At 51.8% G+C, this 22454-nt stretch overlaps 1 protein-coding gene across 2 annotated transcripts in view; it reads right to left on the bottom strand.

Moving 5' to 3' along the window:
• SQSTM1 (sequestosome 1) overlaps positions 1-22454 on the bottom strand; it is a 69619-nt gene that overhangs the window by 1589 nt on the left and 45576 nt on the right. Inside the window, exons 1-7 of one of the 2 annotated variants that reach the window (XM_027548457.1) lie at positions 9657-9937; positions 7754-7849; positions 6996-7225; positions 6767-6908; positions 5924-6004; positions 714-928; positions 262-457 (exon numbers count right to left, since the gene is read on the bottom strand). In XM_027548457.1, the coding sequence (XP_027404258.1) occupies positions 262-457; positions 714-928; positions 5924-6004; positions 6767-6908; positions 6996-7225; positions 7754-7849; positions 9657-9861 (1165 nt within the window). In that variant the 5' untranslated portion in view covers positions 9862-9937. Of the gene's footprint in view, positions 1-261; positions 458-713; positions 929-5923; positions 6005-6766; positions 6909-6995; positions 7226-7753; positions 7850-9656; positions 9938-22454 lie in introns of those variants that run through there. The other variant, XM_027548456.1, reaches the window with a different exon arrangement.

The raw sequence follows: 22454 nt of genomic DNA, 5'->3' as shown, positions 1-22454 counted from the left end.
CCAGAGCCAGTGCTGCCGCCATATCACATCTGCCTTCATAATTCTGGGTCTGTGGGTTAAGTTCTAGAAATTACTAAAACTAGCTGAGCGTACTAAGGCTCAGTATAGACGCAGAGGACAAAACCAACTCCTAGATTTCTCTGACATCAATAGACAAGCCCTGCAGTAGAGAAGGTAATGCCTATCTGTGTTGCTAGAAGCAAGTGATAGGAGGCTCTGAATGGAAAAGGGAGTAATACACAACAATCCGAAATCCCTTGCCTGGTGGCAGATGTGGGTACAGTGCAGCTTCCTTCAGTCCTGTGGGTCCTTCCTGGGAAGGATCCAGAGAGCTTGGCCCTTCAGACTCAGGCATCTGTAGAGACTGCAGTTCACCTGTAGACGGGTCCACCTCTTTTGAAGACAGATGAGTCCAGTCATCATCTCCTCCTGAACAGTTATCAGACTCCATCTGTTCCTGAAACAAAGCCCCAGTGAGCACAAGAATGAGAACAACAGGCCACCTGACCACAGTCTCAGCTCTGCGAGAGACAGGGCACGCAGGACTAGCAAGAGTCCTTCTGCTTTACAGAGTTCTAGTGGAGGGTTCACAGGACAACTTAAATGCCACCAACAACTCAACGGAAATGGGTTCTGCTGGCCGTGTGAGTGCCAGGGAGGGGCTGTGACTCAGGTGCTGGGAGAAGCTCCGGATGTGTTAGGGGGGCACTTGCCTCATGCTGACCCCCTGACTCCAGGGCGATCTTATTCATCTGCTCCGTCAGAGACTGTGCTGTGCCCTCCACGTCCCTGTCTGGCTTGCTGGGGTCAGAGCAGCAGCTGCTTGGCTGAGAGCTACACTTCTCCTCTGTGCTGGAACTGCCTGCAGAGGTGGGGGTCAGGCGGCTTCTCTTGCCTCCGTGTTCCACATCAATATCGACTTCAATGCCTAGAAGCCGGTGGGGAAACAAACACTTGATTAATAACGTCATCCCAGGTCAGCTTCAGACCCACCAAGTCCGTAAACAGACTCTGCTTCCCCTCACCGTGCAGGACAGCAGCTGCACAGCAGACATGGCCAAGCCCTCAGAACAGGGTGAGAGCTTGTGCCACACAGCCAGCCAGAGCCACCTGCACCGCAGTGCGGAGGACGTTCTTGGCCTCACTTGAGGCATCCACTTGTGTGCAGGCGCCGAGTGATGTGAAAAACACGCACACTGAACACGCTACCCCTGCTTAGGCAGGCAGCCCATGCAAGCTTTGTGTGACCCATGAGACGGCGTGTCCACCTCCAATCTCTCACACTCTGGGCACATGCTCACTGAAGGGAAGGGAGGGCACACTCACTGGGTTTATGTTATAATTCGTTTTACTTTCTCCAAGGACACGCCCCATGTCTTAGAATGAAGCAATTTCAAAAGAACGAGCCTTCCCTGGTGGCCCAATAGTTAAGAATCGTCCTGCCAACGCTGGGGCCATGGTTTTGATCCCTGGTCTGGGAAGATCCCACATGCCACGGAGCAACTAAACCCGTGTGCCACAACCACCGAGCCTGTGCTCTGGAGCTGTGAGCTGCAAGTGCTGAGCCCGAGTGTCACAACTACTGAAGTCTGCACTCTGTGGCCCATGCTCCACAGGAGAAGCCACTGCAGTGAGAAGCCTGTGCAGGACTAGACAGCAGCCCCCACTCGCCCCAACTGAAGAGAGCCTGCACGCAGCAGGAGACCCAGTGCAGTCACAGGTAAATGTAAAAAATTTTAAGGACTATAGGATGGATAAACATCAAGGCCCTACTGTATAACACAGAGAACCATATTCAATATCCTATGATAAACCATAATGGAAAATACATATATGTGTTACTGAATCAGTTTGCTATACAGTATAATTAACATTATAAATCAACTATCCCATGGACAGAAGAGCCTGGTAGGCTGCAGTCCATGGGGCTGCCAAGAGTCGGACACGACTGAGTGACTTCACTTTCACTTTTCACTTTCACGCATTGGAGAAGGAAATGGCACCCCACTCCAGTGTTCTTGCCTGGAGGATCCCAGGGACGGGGGAGCCTGGTGGGGTCACACACAGTCGGACACGACTGAAGCGACTTAGCAGCAGCAGACTTCAATAAAATTTAGAAAGCAATATAGATTCCCTGCCCCCACCACACAGCCTGGCCCACCCTCCAGAGACAACTTTTAACTGACAATGTGCTTTTTCTGTCTTTCCTGACTACTTAGGTTTACCATTTATTTCTAACTCTAGATGATCAACACTTCCCCTATCCTTTCAAAAACTCACATTTTGGTAAAAACAATATTCAGTGTTTATGTTAGTGCCGCTATATATATAGTGTTCTTTGCTGGCTAAGGAGTGGGCTTATTTCCTCAGAGTTTTCTGTATTTATAGCAGTAACGATGCTTTCTTTTTCACTTAGTAACTTTCCCCATATTCTCTCACAGCTTCTCTGTAGCGTTTTCTACACAGATTAAGTGTATCAGATACCCCATCCATTCTGGTTTTTCCCCTGGAGACCATCCCAGGCAGGCATGGAGCTTCCAGCTCCAGCCTGGACAGGCAGCTCTCTGACCAGAGGCACAGCACCTGTGCCTTCCTTCCATCCTGGCAACTACCGTTGTCACTCTCGTCTGGTGGGCACCATTTTCCAGTACCCACCATCTTTCTTCATTCTGGGCTTGTTTCTTTATTTGGCCAGAGAGACAGTTCAAGCCCAGGTAAGATGATTAAGACCTTGTGTCAGTTTCATTCCTGACAACTTTGTTTTGCTCCCACACTTGATCATTTTAGTTGGGTACAGAATTCAAGGCTGAAAATCAGATTTAGATGAGACTTTTGAAGTCAGTGTCTTCTAGCTCTTAATGTGCTCCTTAAGTTCCCAAGCTATTACAGCAGCCTTCAGAGTTTCAGGAGTCTCTGCCCCAAGGGTTCTGACAGGACAATTTTAAGCTCCGGCATGGGGTCTTTTTCAGTCCTTGTCCAAGGCATCTGGGGCCCTTTTTAATCCAGAGGTTAGTGTCCTAGTGCCAAGAGACCGTCTCGTGTTTGTCCATTTCCTGCCTTCAGTTTACGCTGTTCTCTCTCTGGAATTCTTTCATCCTGTATTGGGCCACCAGGATTAATCCTCAGATTATCCCACCTTGGTTACTTTCCTCCATGCATTTTCCATCTTCCAAAGTTTGATGAGATTGTTTTATCTTGTCCTCCATTACTTTTTTCCCTTTTTCATGATCCATGTTGCTTTACTTATTTTGTTTAACCCCTTCACTATTATTTTAGTAGAGTATGAGGAGCAAGCAGAGAAAATAAAAGCAGGCTTAGCAACTGGTACCCCTATCTGCAATATTTACATTGTTTTCCTTCTTCCATTTCCCCTGCAGTTTTCATTATGAAACATTCAAATAATCAGAAAAGACAGAAGAACAGTACAATGGACACCTATATACTTTCTAAAATGGGTGAATGATGCAACTCTTCTGTAATGGATTACTGAGATTATTGAACTAGCTTTTCCAACTTGATGATAATCTGAGACTTCAGGGCTTAAAAGACTGTACCACGTCTCTGCCCTGCTAGCCAAAGCCTCTGCGTAGGGGATGTTTGTGGAAGGTTCCACGGCCCTGCTGCTTTAAGTCCTAGGTGTCAGTGGCTGTGACCTCCAGCCAGTACAGCCCTGGGCTCATGCTCTTGCTCAGCTGGCTCTCACAGTGCCGCTTATCACAAAACTTATCACACTTATCAAGAAAACGTTTTAGTCGCTGACTCACTGCACAGACTGCCCTCTGAGAGGTATTAGTGGTTACCTCCCTCTGGGCCCCTGCTCTTGGAACTAACGTTCCCTTCTAGGCAATTAGTAGACTGAGTCATCCTGTTAGTTCCTCAAAAGAAAGGAAAATAAATACCCGTAACTCCAAAGAGAGTTTAATCCATTCCTCGAATGGCTGTCTTCAATAGCTACTCAAAAACACATTCCAATGAAACTTGTTTTGTAGGGTTCCAGACTCCTCCTGAGTTAGCAGAAAGCACTCCATCCACTTTGAAAGACCTGAGAAGGCCTTAATTCTTACTGCCAAAGACCTCTGAGCACTTCTAAAATTATTCCCTGGTATCCTGAATGGAGAATCCACTCAGATAGGTCTCAGGATGGAGAGCAAGTGTGACAGTCTCCTGGGAAGCCTTCAGAACACACAGGCCCCTCATGCCCTACCCAAAACCCACTTAACGAATCAAGGGACCTGGAACTCTTCACTGTTTTAAAGTCTCCTACCTGAATGTAGACGTGGTTTTGTGACTTCCCAAGTTATCTTGTTCATTCTTTCAAAAGAAAACTTTTTTATTCAGGATAATCCGTTTTAATAGTTTACATCTACCAAAATATATACCCTCCCACAAAAAAAAAATTAAAATCAAATAAAAACCAACCTTTCGTTGGTGATTCTGATGTTCAGTGGACTTGAGAACCACTGTCCATTTACTATCTTCCAAAGAAAAATTTTCTGTGGGCCTCTAAGTAACAACCCGTTAGTTGGGATTACTTAAAATCCTACTACGTCTTCACTATGTCTTGAGTGAGTGGCAGAGTTTAGGAATAACCTATCTCCCAATTATTTCATCACTACTCCACTGTTACCCTCCTTGCTGCTGCTGCTAAGTCACTTCAGTCGTGTCCGACTCTGTGCGACCCCATAGACGGCAGCCCACCAGGCTCCCCCATCCCTGGGATTCTCCAGGCAAGAACACTGGAGTGGGTTGCCATTTCCTTCTCCAATGCATGACAGTGAAAAGTGAAAGGGAAGTCGCTCAGTCATGTCCGACTCTTCACAACCCCATGGACTGTAGCCCACCAGGCTCCTCCGTCCATGGAATTTTCCAGGCAAGAGTACTGGAGTGGGTTGTCATGTCTTTCTCCAGTTACCCTCCTTAGAAAGCATTAAATATAGCAATTGTTTTTCCTCACTCACTCAAGAGTCTTTAACTCCAATACAGAAACCATGTGAGATCTGAGCTATTTCATGTAGCAGCAATGCCAAGATGTCACTGCTACTTCAAAGCTGCTTTGTCAGCAGAAATGACCTCAGGTTGGAAGCAATGGCAGTCATGCTCTGTGAGCCACAGGGCGGGTGGTGGGTGAGCTTGGGGACCCTGCTACAGCATTCTTTCAGACACTGGACACAACTTTTGGACAGACCACGTAGACACTTCCCGCCACTGCAGTCACAAAGATGATATCATGGATCCATCGTAAGTCACCTTCATCAGCTGATTCTTATGGCCACAACCCAGCAAGTGCTTTCTGAAGTTTTAGAGGTTTTAGCCTTGGGCCAGGTCACACTATGAAGGTGCACAGCTCACCCACCCAGACACCTACCCTGGGCCTGCACACTGGGAATCCAGCAGTGGACACGAGAACCTCCCTCCCTTACTCCTTTCTCTCTGGCACTGGCACAAGCCCAGTTCTTAGGAAGCACCAGGCAAGGTTGGAGGTTGCAAAAAAGGGAAGAAAAGCAATATGGCCATCTCAGTTAACTACTCACTTAAGTCCTTAAAGAAACCCCAAGGCTCAAGTAAGGAGAAATACGGACTGGTCTTCTCCCAAAGGACAAGCAGGAAGAAGATGAAGGGCAGCCTTTAAACTGAGCCCAGTCACCCTCCCTAGTGGGATTACCCAACCAAATTCTGGCTGATTCTTGGCTGATTCCACTTCACTCTGTGTGGAAAGCTGAAGAATTTGTCAGGGAGTTCAACCTCAAGTGGCCTGTGGTGCAGCACTTGGTCAAGACTGATTGATCTGAAGCAACGAATCCTTACTGGTCTCAAAGACACATCAGCTGCCCCTCCTCTGCAGTATCCCAACTGAAAGCCACAGAATAGCCACCTGCACTCTGGTTACCAAATGCTCTGCTGATGTCAAAGGAGGGGCACTTACCCAGAGGGCTGAGGGCAGCCGCCACACTCTCCCCTACGTTCTTGAGGAAATTCACACTGGGATCTTCCGATGGACCAGAGGCTTTGGTTTCAAAAAACAAAGATACTTTTAATTCAAAGCATCTCTCTCAATGACTGAAACCTGTCACAGTCCTGTCTGTCCCAGAAGCCCTACTCCGGGGGCCTGGTCCCAGCAGCCTATACTCTATTGCTTCCCTCTCTCCCCCTCTCTAGGCCACCTCCTGGGCCCCTTTGTCTTTCACACCACTCCCCCTTCATCTACATTCCTGGTGCCTAGAAACTCTGTACACACAGTATAAAGTATTATTTACCCCTCCCCCCCAAAAAGTATTATTTACTCAAATCAAACAAATACCCTCATCTTTGTCCCTAAAGACAAGGTAAATCAAAGGACGTGGTAATAAAATCAGAATAAAACTAGAATCTAAAAGTTCAGAATGCAAGCTATGTGTAAATTTTTAACTTGGGAACTGTTTTACAAGACTTGAGCAGATCTGGCTCTGACTTTCCGAACAACTAGCATGAAGAAGAAGAGAGCAGACTGTGGAGACGCAGGTGCTGGAGGGACCTCCCGAATCTCCATGTGAGGGCCACCAGGGCAGGTGCGTTAGTGGCTTTGAGCACCGAGGCACCTAGTTTTCCCAGATGTACAATGGAGATGATGCTTGCACTTTGCAGGATTTTATGAGGATTAAATGCACGAATGGCCACGAAGTGCCTAGGCCAGCCACAGGCATGCAGGATTTCAGGACACAGGGAAAGCCCTCCAGCTCTGCTGGCCCTCACATCTCACCCTTCAGAGGCCAGCAGACACAATCCTCACCTGATTCCGTGGCAGGGCCAGGGTGGGCATCCCCTGCCTGAGGAGGACGTGGGCTCCAGTTCCCCGGTGTGCCCATCTCCCAGGCAGGCCACCCAAAGTGCCCATGTTTCAGCTTCCGGAGCCAGCGGCTGTGAGAGAAGCCCTAGGAAGGGGCAGGCAGAGGGGTAAGGTGGTGCCAGTCAGGGGGCTCCTGCTACCCGGCGCCCACCCACAGGGAGGCCCCACTCACCTCAGAGAAGTGCCCAATGGGGCTGGGGAAAGCCAGCTTGCCGTGTTCCCGGTGCAGGCCCTTGCCCTCGCAGGCGGAGCATAGGTCGTAGTCAGGGCAGACGCTGCACTTGTAGCGCGTCCCCACCACGGGCCCGTTACAGCCGTCACAGATCACGTTGGGGTGCACCATGTTTCTGGGCACCTCCTGGGCACATGAGGGGCGCTGATCCCTCCGACACTCCTTCTTCTCTGCAGGCAGGGTGGAGAGCCGAGACTCTCGGTGAGCCGCGAAGAATCGCACTCGGGGCCATCGGTCAGAAGGCCCACAGTGCCACCCTTCAGACACTGAACCCACCCGGAATTCAGGTGCTCAACTGACGGTAACAAAGCAGCTTCAGAACCTGCTAAGAGGCTCCAATCCCTGCACCTGTGACCTGGGGACGTGTGGCCCAGGCAGGAGCAACGCACCAGAGAGCTGTGTCCATATGGCTATGGTCCTGGCCCGCACTAAACTAAACCCCAAAGCTGCCCTGGCCCATGATCGCAATCAAGAGGGAACCCCCCTCAAGAAGAGTGAACCCAGAGACCCTCCAACCTCACCCCCTGTGGTGGACACAGACTCCTTTCTCAGGTCAAGCAGAGTAATGACTGTGGTCCTGTCTTAAAGAGCCCCAGTCTCCTCACCCCTTCTTTGGAGGAACTTCTCCATAACCTCAAGCCAGCTGCACTCAGCAGAGAGCACTAGGCTTTAGGCAGCACCCCAGAGCAGCCCCTTACCTTTAATGTAAATGCGGAAGATGTCATCCTTCACATATGACATCGCCATCGTCAGCTCCTCGTCACTGGAAAAGGCAACCAAGTCCCCATCCTCATCTAGATTGTTTAAAAGACAGAACGTGAGCCCCAGCATGTCTCAGCTGGACACAAGCTGCTGAAAAGAGCTGAGGCTGGTGCTGAAGGGCCCTTGCAAGGCTATAAACCGAAGCCCACCTGTCTGGCCCAGAGAGAAGCAGGGCTGAGGGCAGACCACCCACTCACTCTGCCACTGCCGGGAGGGCAGGGGCTCCAGCCCGGCCCCGGACACGCGCCAGCAGCAGTGTGCAGTGGCAGCCCCTGCCCACTATGCGCTGCCTCTGGGCCAGCTGCCCCATCAGAAGGCTGCTATCTCTGGGCACATCCAGCCAGACCAGTCCCCATGTCAACGTGGAGATCCCCACCTAAGACCTGCTCCCCTTGGACCGCTTGTGGCTTAGAAGACTAAAGCAGAATACATCTGCCTGCTTCCGCCCCCAACAAAGTTAAAATTATGTATTAGTATGTAGTCTCCAATTTTTAGATGTTGGCGCAAATGGTTTAAAACACCACCATGCAGGACAAACCACACCATACATCTGCAGGCTAGATCAGGTCTGTGGGTCACCAGATGCAACATCTACCATAAAAACAGTGGCTGAATCAAAAGCCAGAAACAACTCAAATGTCCATCAACTAATGAACAGCTAAACAAAATGTGCTGTATCCATAAAATTGAATGTTATTCAGCCACAAAAAGGAATGAAATACTGATACATGCTGAACATATGTGAACCGTAAAAACATGCCAAATAAAAGAAACCTACATATTTCTATATGAACTGCCCAGAACAAGGGAATCCATAAAGTAGGTTAGTGGTATCTGACGGCTGGAAGCATGGGATGGGAGGATAGCTAAAGGGTACAGAGTTTCTTCAGAAGGTGATGGAAAGACTCCCAGATGACTGTGATAGTGGCTGCAGAAATCCGTGAAAATGGTAAAAACTGTACACTTTAAATGGACGAATTCCATGGGGTGGTAGCTCAATAAAATCGCTAATTTTTAAACAGGTTGAAAAAAAAAAGTTGGGAGCCTGGCAGCAGTCCAGAGGAAGGTCCTAGTACCGCCCCACGTACACGGGCCCGCCTCCCTCCCAGCACAACAACCTCCCCTAACCCCACACCCAGCAGCCAGCTTCTCACCCGCGCAGCTAGAAACAGCTGCCTCCCGGGCTCTGTCCCTACACCATTACTTCTAAAAACGTTTTCTCTTGTGCCTCTCATCACTGCCAGTGAGATAACGTCTGGATTCCGCCTAGCCCTAGGTGTTCGTGAGGCCGCCCGACCTGTGCCAGCCGCCCGCGAGTTGCGGGCCAGGCCGCACCACCGAGCGCCTAGCCTCCCGGGGCGTTTAACGGCGTCACCGCTCTCCCCGCCGGCCCTTCCGCGTCTGCCCGCCCCGGCTCTTCCGGGTTCTCTCCACAACCCCACCTGGCGCTGGCAGACCCGGACTGCGGCACCCAGGAGTCGGTGTAACCCGAGAGGCGCTGGGGGAGCAGGTGAGGACGCCCTGCGTCCTCGCCAAAATCTGCACTATCACCGCGGGGAGGAGGAGGCCTCTCACGCCGCCAGGCCTGAGACTCGCCGGGAGGGCCTGGCGGCGCCAGACACCCGCCTCAAGGGCTGGCTGCGGCCACCGCTCCTCGTTACCAGGGCGGCACCAGGACCGAGCTAGGGGCCCACGCGGGCCGCCGTCCACCCGGAGAGCTGCGAGAGAAAATTCCCGCGGGCGCCGCCAAGGCCGAGGCGAAGGGGCCGTTGACCCGCCCGGCAGGGCAGGGCTGCGTCACGTCCCCGCACCGCTCCCGAGGGCGCCGGGCCCGCTCACCGCGGTAGTGCGCCTGAAAGCCGCCGGGCCGGAGCACAGGAAAGAGCGCAGCCACCCGGCTCAGCAGCCGCTCACAGGGCCGGGGGCCAGGCGCGGCCTCGGCTTCGGCCTCGGGCTCCGGGCTAAAGCAGAAGCTGAAGCGGCGGATCTCGCGGGCTGCGTCCTCCTTGCCCAGAAGGTAGGCCTTCACCGTGAGCGACGCCATCACCACCACTCGAGGAGCTGGAGCACAGCTGGGCAACAGCGGGCGGAGGCGCGCGGCTTTTATAGAGACGAGGGAAGCCGCCCCCCCCCCCCCCCCCCCGCGGCGCTCTGGGGGCGGGGCCTCAGCGCCCGGCCGGGGCTCGCGAGCCGCCCTCCGGGAGCCCTAGGCTCACTGCCCCCTCATTGCCGCCCCCTTTCCTCACTGCCCCTAATGCACCAGGCACCCCAAGAGGCCAGCCCCCTACTCCGACGTCAAAGATCTTTAGCCAGCCTCTTCACCTGGAGACCCCTCCCAGGTCTGGTCCTGGCTATGACTCAGCAAAGCAGAACCCAGGCGGCCTGGAGATGCCCAGTGCAGGAGGAAGGTGGGCGACAGAAGCCCGAAGCCAGGAAGCTTCTAGTCGCTCAGCGGGCACCGCCATCTAGAACAAATTGGCTCCTGGGGGGCTGTCCTGACATTGCCACTCTTGGCAGAAGCCCCTCCCTTTGAAGCCATCAGCCTCTCAGGTGGCAGCCCACTCCATCCCCAGCATCCTCCATGACAGACCCTCCCAACTGAAGCGCAAGCAGCAGAGGAGCTCCCAGTTTGACAGAGGGTAGAGTTGAGAGGTGCCAGGACAGCACAAAATATTCCCACCCCCACCTGACACGGAGGGCTTGCTAAGGCTTCCTGGAGCCTCAGTAGCCACCAAATGTTCAATGCTCCCTAAAAGACTCGCCATTGCTGCCTGGACACCCATTTGTCATCAGGTGGTACCCAAGGGCCTGAGGGGGTCTCAGGTCTGTTGGCCTCATGGGCAGCCCAATAGGCAGATCAACAGCCTACTTCCTTCCTGTGCTGGGCATCTCCAGCTTTATGTGACTAAAGTGACCTGTTCAAACAGCCTGGGGGAAGGGGTTGGGATGAGTGTCTTAGAAGAAGGTAGTCGGGAAGTTATGTCACCCTATGAACCCTCCCAGGTATGGTTCTGTGAGTAGAAGGTCAAACCTGCTGAGTCAAATTCATGCTTTTTCATGGTGGGGTTTGTGGAAGCAGGTAAAACTTAAAGGAATAATGGGAAACCTGGAGACCACAGGAAGGTCAGTTGGATTTGGCTAGTCAGATACAAGGGTGCCATGCTTGTGGAAGCACAACTGGGACCAGTTCACAGGGGTGGCTTGTCCTTCCCAGAGAGCTCCAGAGTAGGAAGGCTTTGAACCACTGTCCAGAACCCTATAGAGAGGACAGTCTGTTCTCAGGCTTCTCCCAGCATCCCTACTTTGAGCCTAGGAAAGGACCCTCTCTGCCTACTGCCCTACAGACAGAGTCAAGGGACAAAGAGGGAGCAGTGCTGGGTGGAGGCTGTAGTGGCCCACAGGCGCCCCTGTGAGACTCAGCAGCTTGAGAGTCACTCAGCCCTGGGCAAGGCAAGAGCTGGTTTCCTGACCCCCTGCCAGAGCATCATCGTCCCCAGCTGAGAGTGTGAGGGGTTCACCACCAAAGCCCTGTGGTTCTAGGGAACCTCAGATTTCAGGAAGGACTCTGTGTTTACATAGAGGCAGCTGAGACAGAGATTGCCCCTAGGAAAACATCTGCTTTCTAGCCTTATGATGTTTGAGACAGTGGTAGGTTTGCAGGGACAAATGGAAAGCTCAGGGAGAAGGTGGGTGGGAGGAAATGGTGCCCTGGCAAGCAGGCAGACCACCCGCAGCTGGGGAGCCCGAGTTCTGGCCTTCCCAGCATGCCTCACTCCTGAGCCTTGCCCTCCCCCGCCCCTCCTCCAAGCCTTGCTAGAGGTAAACAAGGCGGCAGCCGGGGAACTCCCTGGCAGGGCCCTCTCTGCCTGCGCTTGTGGTCAGGTGGTCTGGCCGGCAGTGAGTCAGCATCCCATGATCAGCCGTCATAACAAGGGGATCCCCAGCCCCCTTGCTGCCACCCACTTCAATGACATCTTATCAGGCAGGCAGTCAAGGTGGGGAGCTGTTGCATGGGTCTCTTCAGGCCCCGGGGGCCAAAAGAGCAAGTAGATACCAGGGTGGCAGAGAGCTGGCAACCAGAATCTGTCCCCATGATCCAAGGAGGAGGCTCTACTGGGGCCCCTGCTGCAGCAGACTGGAGGGAAAACAAGGAACAGGTTCCTTGGGGGGCTGTGAGTTTGTTCCTTATATGGGGGTGAGGGTATGCGGTGTATCCAGGGGCCTGACTGGAGGGGTGGCTTGGGTGGTTTGCCCACCCCTTATGTGGTGTTGAATGCAGGAGAGGGGCATGTGCAGTACTACATTTCTGCTGGCTCTTCAGAAGTGGCAGTTGGTTTTTCTGTCTTTTTGTACCTTTTGTGTCTATAATTTTTCCCAATTACTGTATGCACATAGCTGTTTTAGTCCCTTAAGAATTTCTTTGTGGGCCTCTCTGGTGGTTCAGTGGTAAAGAATCTGCCTGCCAAGCAGAAGACTCAGGTTTGATCCCTGGGTTGGAAAGATCTCCTGGAGAAGGAAATGGCAAACTGCTCGAGTATTCTTACCTGGGAAATCCCATGGACAGAGGAGCCTGGTGGAGTCCATGCAGTGGCAGAGTCAGACATGACTTAGCAACTAAACAATGATAGTCTCTTTGTATTTTGTTCCTTGAGAAGTGTGTCCAGGTACAAACATTGCAATGCTGCAGCAAAAGTTCCCAGGTCCCACCCCACCTGTCCCAATCCCATCCCTTGACGATAGTTTTCTTAAGTTTCCTTTATTTTCTTTGCCAAGTGGAGCCACGCTTAGACGTGTGTGGTGGGGCAGCCAGAAACAAACCCAATGCAAGAGTCGGACTGAGCTGCTCTGGGCCACCATTTATATGGAAGATTACAGGGAATCAAGCTTTTCCCCACCCCAACATTAGGCCCAAGGTTTGACTTTGTTTCTCCACGTGAAAACAGTGTGATGAGTAGGCTGCCTCCAGGCCACAGGGCCCTGGGTCCTGTCTGCTATTCTCTTCCTCTCCCTAACAGGGAAGGGACACACCCTCTCCCAACCAAATACTCAACCTGGTGACTTTTTCCTGGCTCCTCCCCTTTCCTAGGCCGCTTTCCCCACTGCCTCCCCACTGTAACCTCTCACCCTAAATGTCACCTCAGTCGGGCCTTCCCTGACCACACCCTCGGAAAAATCCCCAGGCATTGGGTATCACCCCTTTTTAGCCCTAAAAGCGCACAGCTCAGCCCACAGGGAATCATGGGGGCAGGAGGGAAGCTTCTTAAAGAACAGGAGCTAAAAAAGTCAGTGGCCCTGGGGAAAAGGAGATGAAGGTACGGAGGAGACCTGATTGGAGAGTTAGGTGATGCCAAGCTGTGGGCCTCGGGGGGCCCCGGGGCCCTCCTGCCTGGCTGTTGCCTCCCTTCTGGCTGGGCTGCTCGCACTAGACGGGAGCTGGGGGCCGTCAGGCCCTGTGGGGGTCGTGGGGGCGGCGCGCGCGGAGTGGGGCGTTGCGCAGAGGGCAGTGGAGACGGCGCTCACCTACGCGGAACCCGGGAAGGGAGGCCTAGGGGCGGCGCCAGGGGCCTTTCCCGCTGAGACCCAGGCCCAGCGCGCCTGCCGGGGAGGAACAGGCGGCCCGAAAGGGGTGCGGCCGGAGCTCGGGCTGCGGAGTCACTAGAGGGGGACAGCGGGCCCCTGGGGGGAGGCTGGAGCCGACCCCAAGCGCCGTCCGCCGGCCAAACCCTTCTCCAATCCGTGTCCTTGGACTGCCGGTGCCGGGCGGTGTCACTGCCGTACTGAAAAGCCGGCAGGGGCTTCGGTTTTTCCGCAGTGACAGGGAGCGAACACCTCGCTCTAGGCGGCAGACCAGTGGTGTAGTCGGTCGCAGGTGCCCTAAACCGCTGGACAAAGCGACGTGGACCCTGCCCCTGGCCGGAGGGTGGGCGGGGCGCTCGGAGGAGGGTCGCGATTGGGATCCGAGAGCCCGGCCCCTCGCGGGCCTTTTCAGCCCGCACTGGAGACCTACCCCCGGGCGCCCCTCCAAAGGAAAGGTCCAGCTTGACTGCGGAAGGCTGGGAGAATCAAGGCAGGAGCCATGAGGTGTGGGGGCGCGGAACTTGAGGAAATGGTGGGGCGACCCTTGACGGGATCTGCTGTCGCAGGCGGAGACCCACGGTGGTGCCTGGGCCTTCCGGGCTGGGGAACGGCCGCTCAAGGCAGAGGGGTGCCGGGGGTCCCAGCTGGACTGCGGGCAGCAGCCTCCCAGGAGCGCCTCTCCGGCCGAGCCGCGAGAGGGGCGGGAGCGGGGAGAGGCGCTTTCCTGACGGGTTCGGAGGTTAGGATCACGTGGAACGGACGGCAGTTGCTTGTCAGGGTCCGGTCAGTGTCCCTCCTCTCCCCGGCTCCTTTCGAAAACCTTCTGGAAAAGTTATGTGGCGTTCTCTTGTGCTCTGAAGTCCCGCCCTCCTGCCAGGCTCCCCACCAGCCGCTGCCTCTTGGTAACAGCTAGCTCCCCCAAGGCCTTGGGCGCCTTCTGCTCCTGGCGCAGGGCACCCCTTTTGCTCAGCCTGGGTCCCAGCGCCTGAACTTTGGGGGAGCTCGGGTAGTATTTGCGGGGTCGAATGTTGGACGTAGTGCGTGCCTTTTATCGTGTAACCCTAACTCTCGAGCTGGGATGGCGCTGCTCCTCCTCCGAGCTTCGGTAAAACGGTGTCTCGGACGCCCTCTTCCGGTGAGGGCCGCCTCGCGCAGCAACCGCCAGACCAGCCCTTGAAAAGGTGCCGCGAGCCGAGGTGGGCAGCCGCAGTGCCGGGGGGTCTGGGTGTTCCAGCCGCTCTGTCGCGGGGGGAAAGGGTGTGCCTGGGCTTCACGCAAGCGACTGGACAAGAGAAGGGCGTGCGGTGGCCTTGGCAGGCCCTGATGCTGGGTGCTCAGTATCCTGCTCTGCCTGGCGCCCGGGAGCTATTGTGTGGCAGGCCCTGAGCTAAGGAGAGAGGAGAGGACAGGAGAGGCACGAAGCCTGAGCGCCCTGGAGGTCACGCCAAAGTTGGCAGGATGGCAGCCACTGCGCCCTGGCTAAAATTGTGTCAGGTGGGGAGAAATCACAGCGCATGGGTCACAGCTTCAGAGAAGGGCGCCACCCTCTCCACCACCACCACCTCCCCGCCCCACGCAGTTCTGGGGAAGGAGCTGAGGTTTCCTGAGAAGAGAATTCTGAAGAGAAAAAGGGGCTAAAGCCCCTCTCCACCCCCGGATTTTGCACTCCCCAGTCCCTGTGTTAACACCTGGGCTCGTGGACTCTTTAATCAATAGAAATTGGTAAAAGGCCAGCCAAGAAGGCCGTCGGAACTGGTTTTTATGTCAGGTAACTAGAATACAGGAAAAAGAAAAAAAGAGTCCAAAATGGTGGAACCAGGCAGAGGGAAAAGGGAAAGAAAAAAAAAAAGGCCCATGAAAGGGGCAGTCCAGGACCTGAGTGAGAACCTCTGGTCTTGGGCGTAAGCAATCAGGCAAATACGGGTACCACCCCGTATTTGCATAGCGTGTAACGAATCAGGTTCCAGGGGAAGGAGACAGAAACTATAAAAAAGCAAAACGAGCGCAATAGGGGCAGCTTATGGGTGACTTCAGGTTTTCTTTTTGGTTCAGTGTTGAAGAATCTACCTGCCAAGCAGGAGCCACAGGTTTAATCCCTGGGTCAGGAAGATCCGCTAGAGAAGGAAATGGCAACCCACTCCCGTATTCTTGCCTTAAATCCCATGGACAGGGGAACCTGGTAGGCTACAGTCCTTGGGGTCACAAAGAGTTGGGCACGACTCAATGACTAAATGACATTGGGTTGGCCTGCACTTGCTCCATGGGAGTCTGCTGCCTGCTCCCAGCTTGAGCTGTAACTAGTTTGTCCTTACAAATACTGCCAGCTTAATAAAATGCTGTTTCAGCTACACTTGGTCCACCATTCCGAATCTCTGATAGAAGGAGACAAGAGCCAAAGGAGAGTACACCCACCCGACACTTAACATGGGATGAGGGTAGGAGAGGGTTGGTGGCTCCACCCTGGAAGGGTGGCTTAGCTGTCTGCCTACTCTGCTGCTCTCATGTGCAGGGATCATGTGATACCCAACTTTTGCTCCAGGCACCTCAGAAGCAACAGCTGGGTTTTGGCTTTTTTGTCTCCTGTTGCTCATAATTTGCCCCAATTGTGCATGCATGCAGTTACTTCCAGTCCCTTATCATTTCTTTGTAGTCTGTTGCTGAAGGAGATGTTGTAAAGGGTCCCAGGTCTCAGCCTATTTCACCCTCACCTGTTCAATTTCTGTCCCTTTTCTGGATGGAAATTTTCCTTTGAAGATTCATTTCTCCCCTATCATTGTGGATAGGGTGGAATATACATATTACCCAAGCTTAGCCAGATAGCGTCTGTAGCCCCCTGGGTCAGAGGTGGGCATGGAAATGCACACTGGCGTTCCCTGAAAGCAGGAGACTGCCTGAAAGCTTCTGGGTCCCCGCAGGCCTAATGCTGGCTCAGGAAATGGCTTATACCAGTTGACGCTGGTCTTTTTTCTTCCCTTTAATTTTTGTCTGTGCTGGGACGTCCTTGCTTTGCGCGAGCTTTCTCTAGTGCAGTGCTCAGGCGTCTCCTTGCGGTGGCGTCTCTTGTCTCAGAGCACAGGCTCTCGGCAGGCAAACCAGTTGTTGCAGTGGTTGCAGCACATAGGTGCAGCAGTTGTGGCTCACAGGCTCTAGAGCACGGGCTCAGTAGTTGTGTGTGGGCTCAGTCACGCCTCGGCATTTAGCATCTTCCTGGGGAGCAAACCCGTGTCCCCTGCATCAGCAGGCAGATTCTTGCCCACGGTACCACCAGGTAAGTCCTGACTTTGGTCTCGGTCAGTGTATCCAAAAGTACAGAACCACCAACTCCCACTCCGTGCCTGTCGCAGGGTTCCCAGTGGCCGTGACGGTCCCCGCAGCGCAGACCAGAGGCGTGGAGGGTCGGCTGTGGCCGTGATGGCGTGGCCACATCCTGCTGACTGTGCTCCCGGAAAATAACAGTAACAACACTCTCATAGTGCTCCTCTTATGCCAAGAAGCATTCTGAAGTTTTTGTGTTTTTTTGCCAGTTCTTTGCTTTCATGCTTTACTGAAAGTAAAATGAATCAAAGACTGGTTTTGGTAAGCAGATTATGTCTCTAAAAGAATTACTTTCCGTTCAGAGTAGAATGTTGTCCCATCCACTGTGATACAAATCCTTTTTGGACCAGTGCATTCAATATAAAACTCAGGCAAGGAAACAGAACTTTATTCTCTCCATGACTATAAATCTCATATGAAAACATGATTTACTGATACTGCTACTAAACTTTTTCAGTCCTTTACTTGCCCCTTCTCTCCCACCACCCCCCTTAAATATAAAATTTGCAACATTTCCTTCAAGTCTAACGGCCTTCAGTACAATCTGCTTTATTTGACATCAGAATCATTTTGGGTCACTTTTGAATGGTTTTCTGCTTTTTGGAAGAGTCATGTAATGGTTTAATTCTTAAATCCACCTTTTCTTTAATGTCCTAACATGTCAAACTCCTCTTCTCTTCTGGCCATTTCTTAGTAGTCAGCAAGTGTTCAAAAATTTAATGTCCAAATAGACCAATACCTTTAGACCCTTCTTCTGGCATACACACTTGCATGACATCATCCCTTGCAACATAATCTGCAATTGGTCATCAGCCTTTCACAAAATGACAGCTGAATATTTTATATAGATTAACTCACCTGCTCCCTTGAGGTCAGACCTTGTGATTAGCTCTGGTCAAGAATCTGAGACAGAAGAGCCATGTACCTTACAGGCCAGAGCATTTCTTTATTTGCCAAAGCCAGAGTTTCTAAAACGCATTCCCTTTTCCAGAAAGCCTGCAGTGTTCAGGTGGTTATTCTTGGAGCCTCAGCAGGAACTACCACAAGCAGGTCAGACCATCAGGCTTTGAAAAATGTACCATTATTAAATCATAGAGTCTTGCAGTTATTGAGCAACATAGTGCACAGAAAGCATAAAGTAACTTGCCCAAGGTAAGACAGTTTGAGCCACAGTAGTAGAGCCAAGATTATGAACCCAGGCAGGCTCTCTCTAGGTTACGTTCTTGACCTCAATGATTAAAAATCTTCTAAAGAATGTCCTGAACCCATTTTACTTTTCATTGCCAGGACAGTCCCTCTCCTAGCTGCATATGTCAGGGCAGAAACCTTTTTCTCTACCGTCTTAGATTCAGTACTTGGGGCCTGAATTAAACCAACAAGAGACAGATTAGCAAGAAAATGTTTTTATTCATGTACTAGACAGAATTTGAGGCTTATATAACAATTTAGTGGGGGAGCAAAGGAGAGACGGGGAGAAAGGTACTTACATGGAAAACACGTGACTTTTAAGAAAGATAAATGGATCTGATCTCAGAGGGAGAGCAGTGAACAGTCCTAAAGAGAGATCTTAAGTTTCCTGTCCAGGAATTAAACTTAAGTAGCCTGGATATTCATTGGAAGGACTAATGCTGAAGCTGAAGCTCCAATAATTTGGCCACCTGATGTAAAGAGCTGACTCATTGGAAAAGACCCTGATGCTGGGAAAGATTGAGGACAGGAGGAGAAGGGGACGACAGAGGATGAGATGGTTGGATGGCATCACTGACTCAATGGACATGGGTTGGGGTAAACTCCAGGAGTTGGTGATGGACAGGGAGGCCTGGCGTGCTGCAGTCCATGGGATCACAAAGAGTCAGACACGACTGAGCAACTGAACAACAACAACAAAGCCTGGATGAAAACTAGGAATCTTAGTCACTGGACCACCAGGGGACAGAGGCTAGAAGGAAAGTTCCCTGGCTCTTCCCTCTCATCTGAAAGCAAGGTTTCAAGGAGGCAAAAACTGTAAAAACAGATACAAAGTTTATTAGAGACACAGCACAATGTAGGAGACAGCACACAGAGAGACAGTTTAGTTACAAGAAGCAGGGCAGAAATACGCACCCAGAGAGACAGGATGTGGGTGTCCTCTCTAAGGGCCACAGTGTCAGCAGCTGGGCCGAGATAATGTATCCGGTGAAGGGTGTGGATGTCCTAAATGAGGAGCGCAGCAAAAAGGTGCTTCACTTAAACATAGGACAGTCCTTCCAGGCCTCTGTTTACCTTTGACCTTTATCATTTCTTTCTTCACACCTGACTGCCCTAAGACCTTCCCCCAAATATGTGCGCACTTTTTTCTAAGATGGATCCCACCACAGAGGCCGATGGGTGCATGCCTGTCCACACTTACTATGGAGTGAGGCCCCCTCCCTCTTTGACCCTCAAGAAGCCTTCCTGTGCGTGTGCAGACAGGGAAGTCTTCCTTGACCTCATGGCACCCCACTCCAGTACTCTTGCTTGGAAAATCCCATGGACGGCAGAGCCTGGTGGGTTGCAGTCCATGGCGTCGCTAAGAGTCGGACACGACTGAGCGACTTCACTTTCACTTTTCACTTTCATACATTGGAGAAGGAGATGGCAACCCACTCCAGTATTCTTGCCTGGAGAATTCCAGGGACGGGGGAGCCTGATGGGCTGTGTCTATGGGGTCGCACAGAGTCGGACCCGACTGAAGTGACTTTACCTTTTTACTTTAGCAGAGCTCAGCTTTTGCCACTAGCTTTGTCCTTGGAGTGTCTGGGTGAGAACAAAGTGTCAGTTTTACTCCACTTGACAAACACCACCTGTCTGGCCCAGGGGCCCATCTGTCTTGGGTCCTTAGGAGACTCTTTGGAAGTTTTGTGACAATCTGTCTTTGGGTTATCAGGTGAAAAGAGTCAACCTGTTACTGAAGAGCAAGTTTGTGAGCCTGATGCAGTGAGGCCACACAAGCCAAAACATCGGAGTTTGCAGCCAGGAAAGGTTTATTGCAGCATCACGTGAGGATAAAGGGCGGCTCATGCCCCTCAAACCTGGGACTCCCCAAAGGGTTGCAGCAAAGCATTTTTAAAGGCAAGATGAGGGAGGGGCATGGTTGGTTGTTGTAAACTTCTTGGTCCACATAAGCCAGATCACAGTGTTCCTGTAAAGCTCCAACAAGACAAATGTTACTCTGTTTGCGACTTTTTATATGAATGGAAAAGTGTTATATCCTTAAAGGTCAGAGCCTTGATAATGGGCTAGCCTGTATACAGGCTGTATTCAGGCTATCTGCAATATTTTAAACTCAAATAGAATACAAAGGTATTATTAATAGAATACCTTTGTATTCTATTTGAGTTATTAATAAAAAGATATTCTAAAAATATTCTAAAGGTAAAAGAAACAGATCTAATATGAAGTCAGATATGTTCTTCCCTATTACAAATCTTTCTCTCATTGATCCTAGGGAGGGGATTTAGGACACTGGAATTCTTTTGGGAGGCTCTGCTTTTAGACAAGGAGAAGGCAGTGGCAACCCACTCCAGTACTCTTGCCTGGAAAATCCCATGGATGGAGGAGCCTGGTAGGCTGCAGTCCATGGGGTCGCACAGAGTTGGACGTGACTGAAGCGACTTAGCAGCAGCAGCTTTTAGACAGGTGAGGGAATTCCAGGGCAGGGGCCGGGGGGAAGCTTATTCTCCAATGTCTTCAGTTCAAAATTCTTGTGTGTCGCAGTGTCTCCCTGTACCAGTGCCTGGCTGGCCTTCCCACTTTGTCTCTTCGTCTCTTCAGTCCCTTCTCCATGTGCACCAAAGTGGTCATTTCAGAATGCAAATAAGACTGTCACTCCCACCACAGGCCCCATTCCGTTTCCCGCTTTGGACAGATCCCACAGTTTCAAGGGTACAAACACAAATCCCTGACAAACTGTGCTATATCCCAGTGCTGTGCCCTGCCCCCATCCGTCCCAGACCTCTCTCACTGAGCTCCACCAGACTGGCATTGATTGCTTACACTGATCAATCCTTTCCCAAGAACTCCTCCTCTCCCCTGGGTCATACGGCTAATCTCACTTTCCCAGGGAGGCGCTCTATCCTTCTGTGGTCATTCCCCACATGATCAGCTCTCTAAGCCCCACAGGCCTTCCCCTCCCAGCACTGTGGCTGGGCAGGACTAGGTTGAAGCCAGTGCACAGCGCGTCTGTGTCGCCAGAAACTCGAGCAAGACCTGGCACGGGGTGGACGCTTAGAACATTTGCTATGAATGAATAAGGAAACGAGGTTGAGACAGGCTGGGACCTGAAACCAGGGACCCTTTGCTTCAGTGCTTGCCCCTGGACAGAGCAACAAAATACAAAGGAAACTATAAGAGACTAAAAGCAACCCAGCATGCATGGATAATTGGGCAAATCATGAACAAGATATAAAAAGACCAAAAACCCAACTGCCTCTTCTGAGGAGGCAGGAGCAAAAGCAGGGCACTGTGCATGCACTCTGCAAAGAGACACAGTCCCCTTCCTGGGAGAGGATCTGGGCCCCTCCGGGACCACCGAATGCAGCATCCTTTTGTGTGACAAGCAGCCTCCTGAACCTCTAGTTTCAGCATCACCACACTTGGTAAGTCTGCCTTGCCAGCCCCTGAGGGCCTCAGTACCCTCATTCAAGCAAACTTTTCTTCTGCCCTTTATCCCTTTACTCTCACTGCTTTCCCCTCCCCTTTGCCCCTTTCTCCCCTGACATCTACTTCTCTCTCCATCCTCTCTGTCTTCTCCTGCTTCTGTCCTACCCTTCTGAGGGAGTGGGCATCACACAGCCACAGTGTCACTCCTCTCGGTTTGTAAGACCTGCTCCCTCTGGCCAGCAATGGCTCACCTTGATGGAAGACTGAGACGGGAGAGGCTTGCCTCACACCTTGCAGATCTCGGTCTAGCAGGCTGTCGTTGACCGGAGATTTATGAGAGCAACAGAGGTTCAAACCTCATATCCTGTAGTGGCCAGAAGTCTGATCATCCTAATATTCTCACCTTTATTTTCCTGATGCCAAGAAGTCTGGTTGGGATGGAACAGGCTAAATCAGCAGATTTCTCCTTTGCGACCCCATGGGCTGCAGCACGCCAGGCTTCCCTGTCCATCACCAACTCCTGGAGCTTACTCAAACTCATGTCCATCGAGTTGGTGATATCATCCAACTATTTCATCCTCTGTCGTCCCCTTCTCCTCCTGCCTTCAATCTTTCCCAGCATCAGGGTCTTTTCCAATGAGTCAGTTCTTCACATTAGGTGGCTAAAGTATTGGAGTTTCACTTTCAGCATCAGTCCTTCCAGTAAATATTCAGGACTGATTTCCTTTAGGATTGACTGACTGGATCTCCTTGCGTCCAAGGGACTCTCAAGAGTCTTCTCCAATTAAGTTCAAAAGCATTCACAAAAGCATCAGTTCTTCCACACTCAGCTTTCTCTATAAGTCCAACTCTCACATCCATACATGCCTACTAGAAAAAGCATAGCTTTGACTAGACAGACCTTTGTTGGTAAAGTAATGTCTCTGTTTTTTAATATGCTATCTAGGTTGGTCATAACTTTCCTTCCAAGGAGCAAGTATCTTTAATTTCATGGCTTCAGTCACCATCTGCAGTGATTCTGGAGCCCAAAAATAAAGTCTGTCACTGTTTCCATTGTTTCACCATCTATTTGCCATGAAGTGATGGGACCAAATGCCAGTTCAGTTCAGTTCAGTTGCTCAATTA

Source organism: Bos indicus x Bos taurus, chromosome 7 (genome assembly GCF_003369695.1).
Source record: "Bos indicus x Bos taurus breed Angus x Brahman F1 hybrid chromosome 7, Bos_hybrid_MaternalHap_v2.0, whole genome shotgun sequence".
In the NCBI taxonomy this organism is placed as follows: Eukaryota; Metazoa; Chordata; class Mammalia; order Artiodactyla; family Bovidae; genus Bos; species Bos indicus x Bos taurus.
Note: the sequence above shows the minus strand (reverse complement) of the source record. Positions and strands in the feature narration are given on the sequence as shown.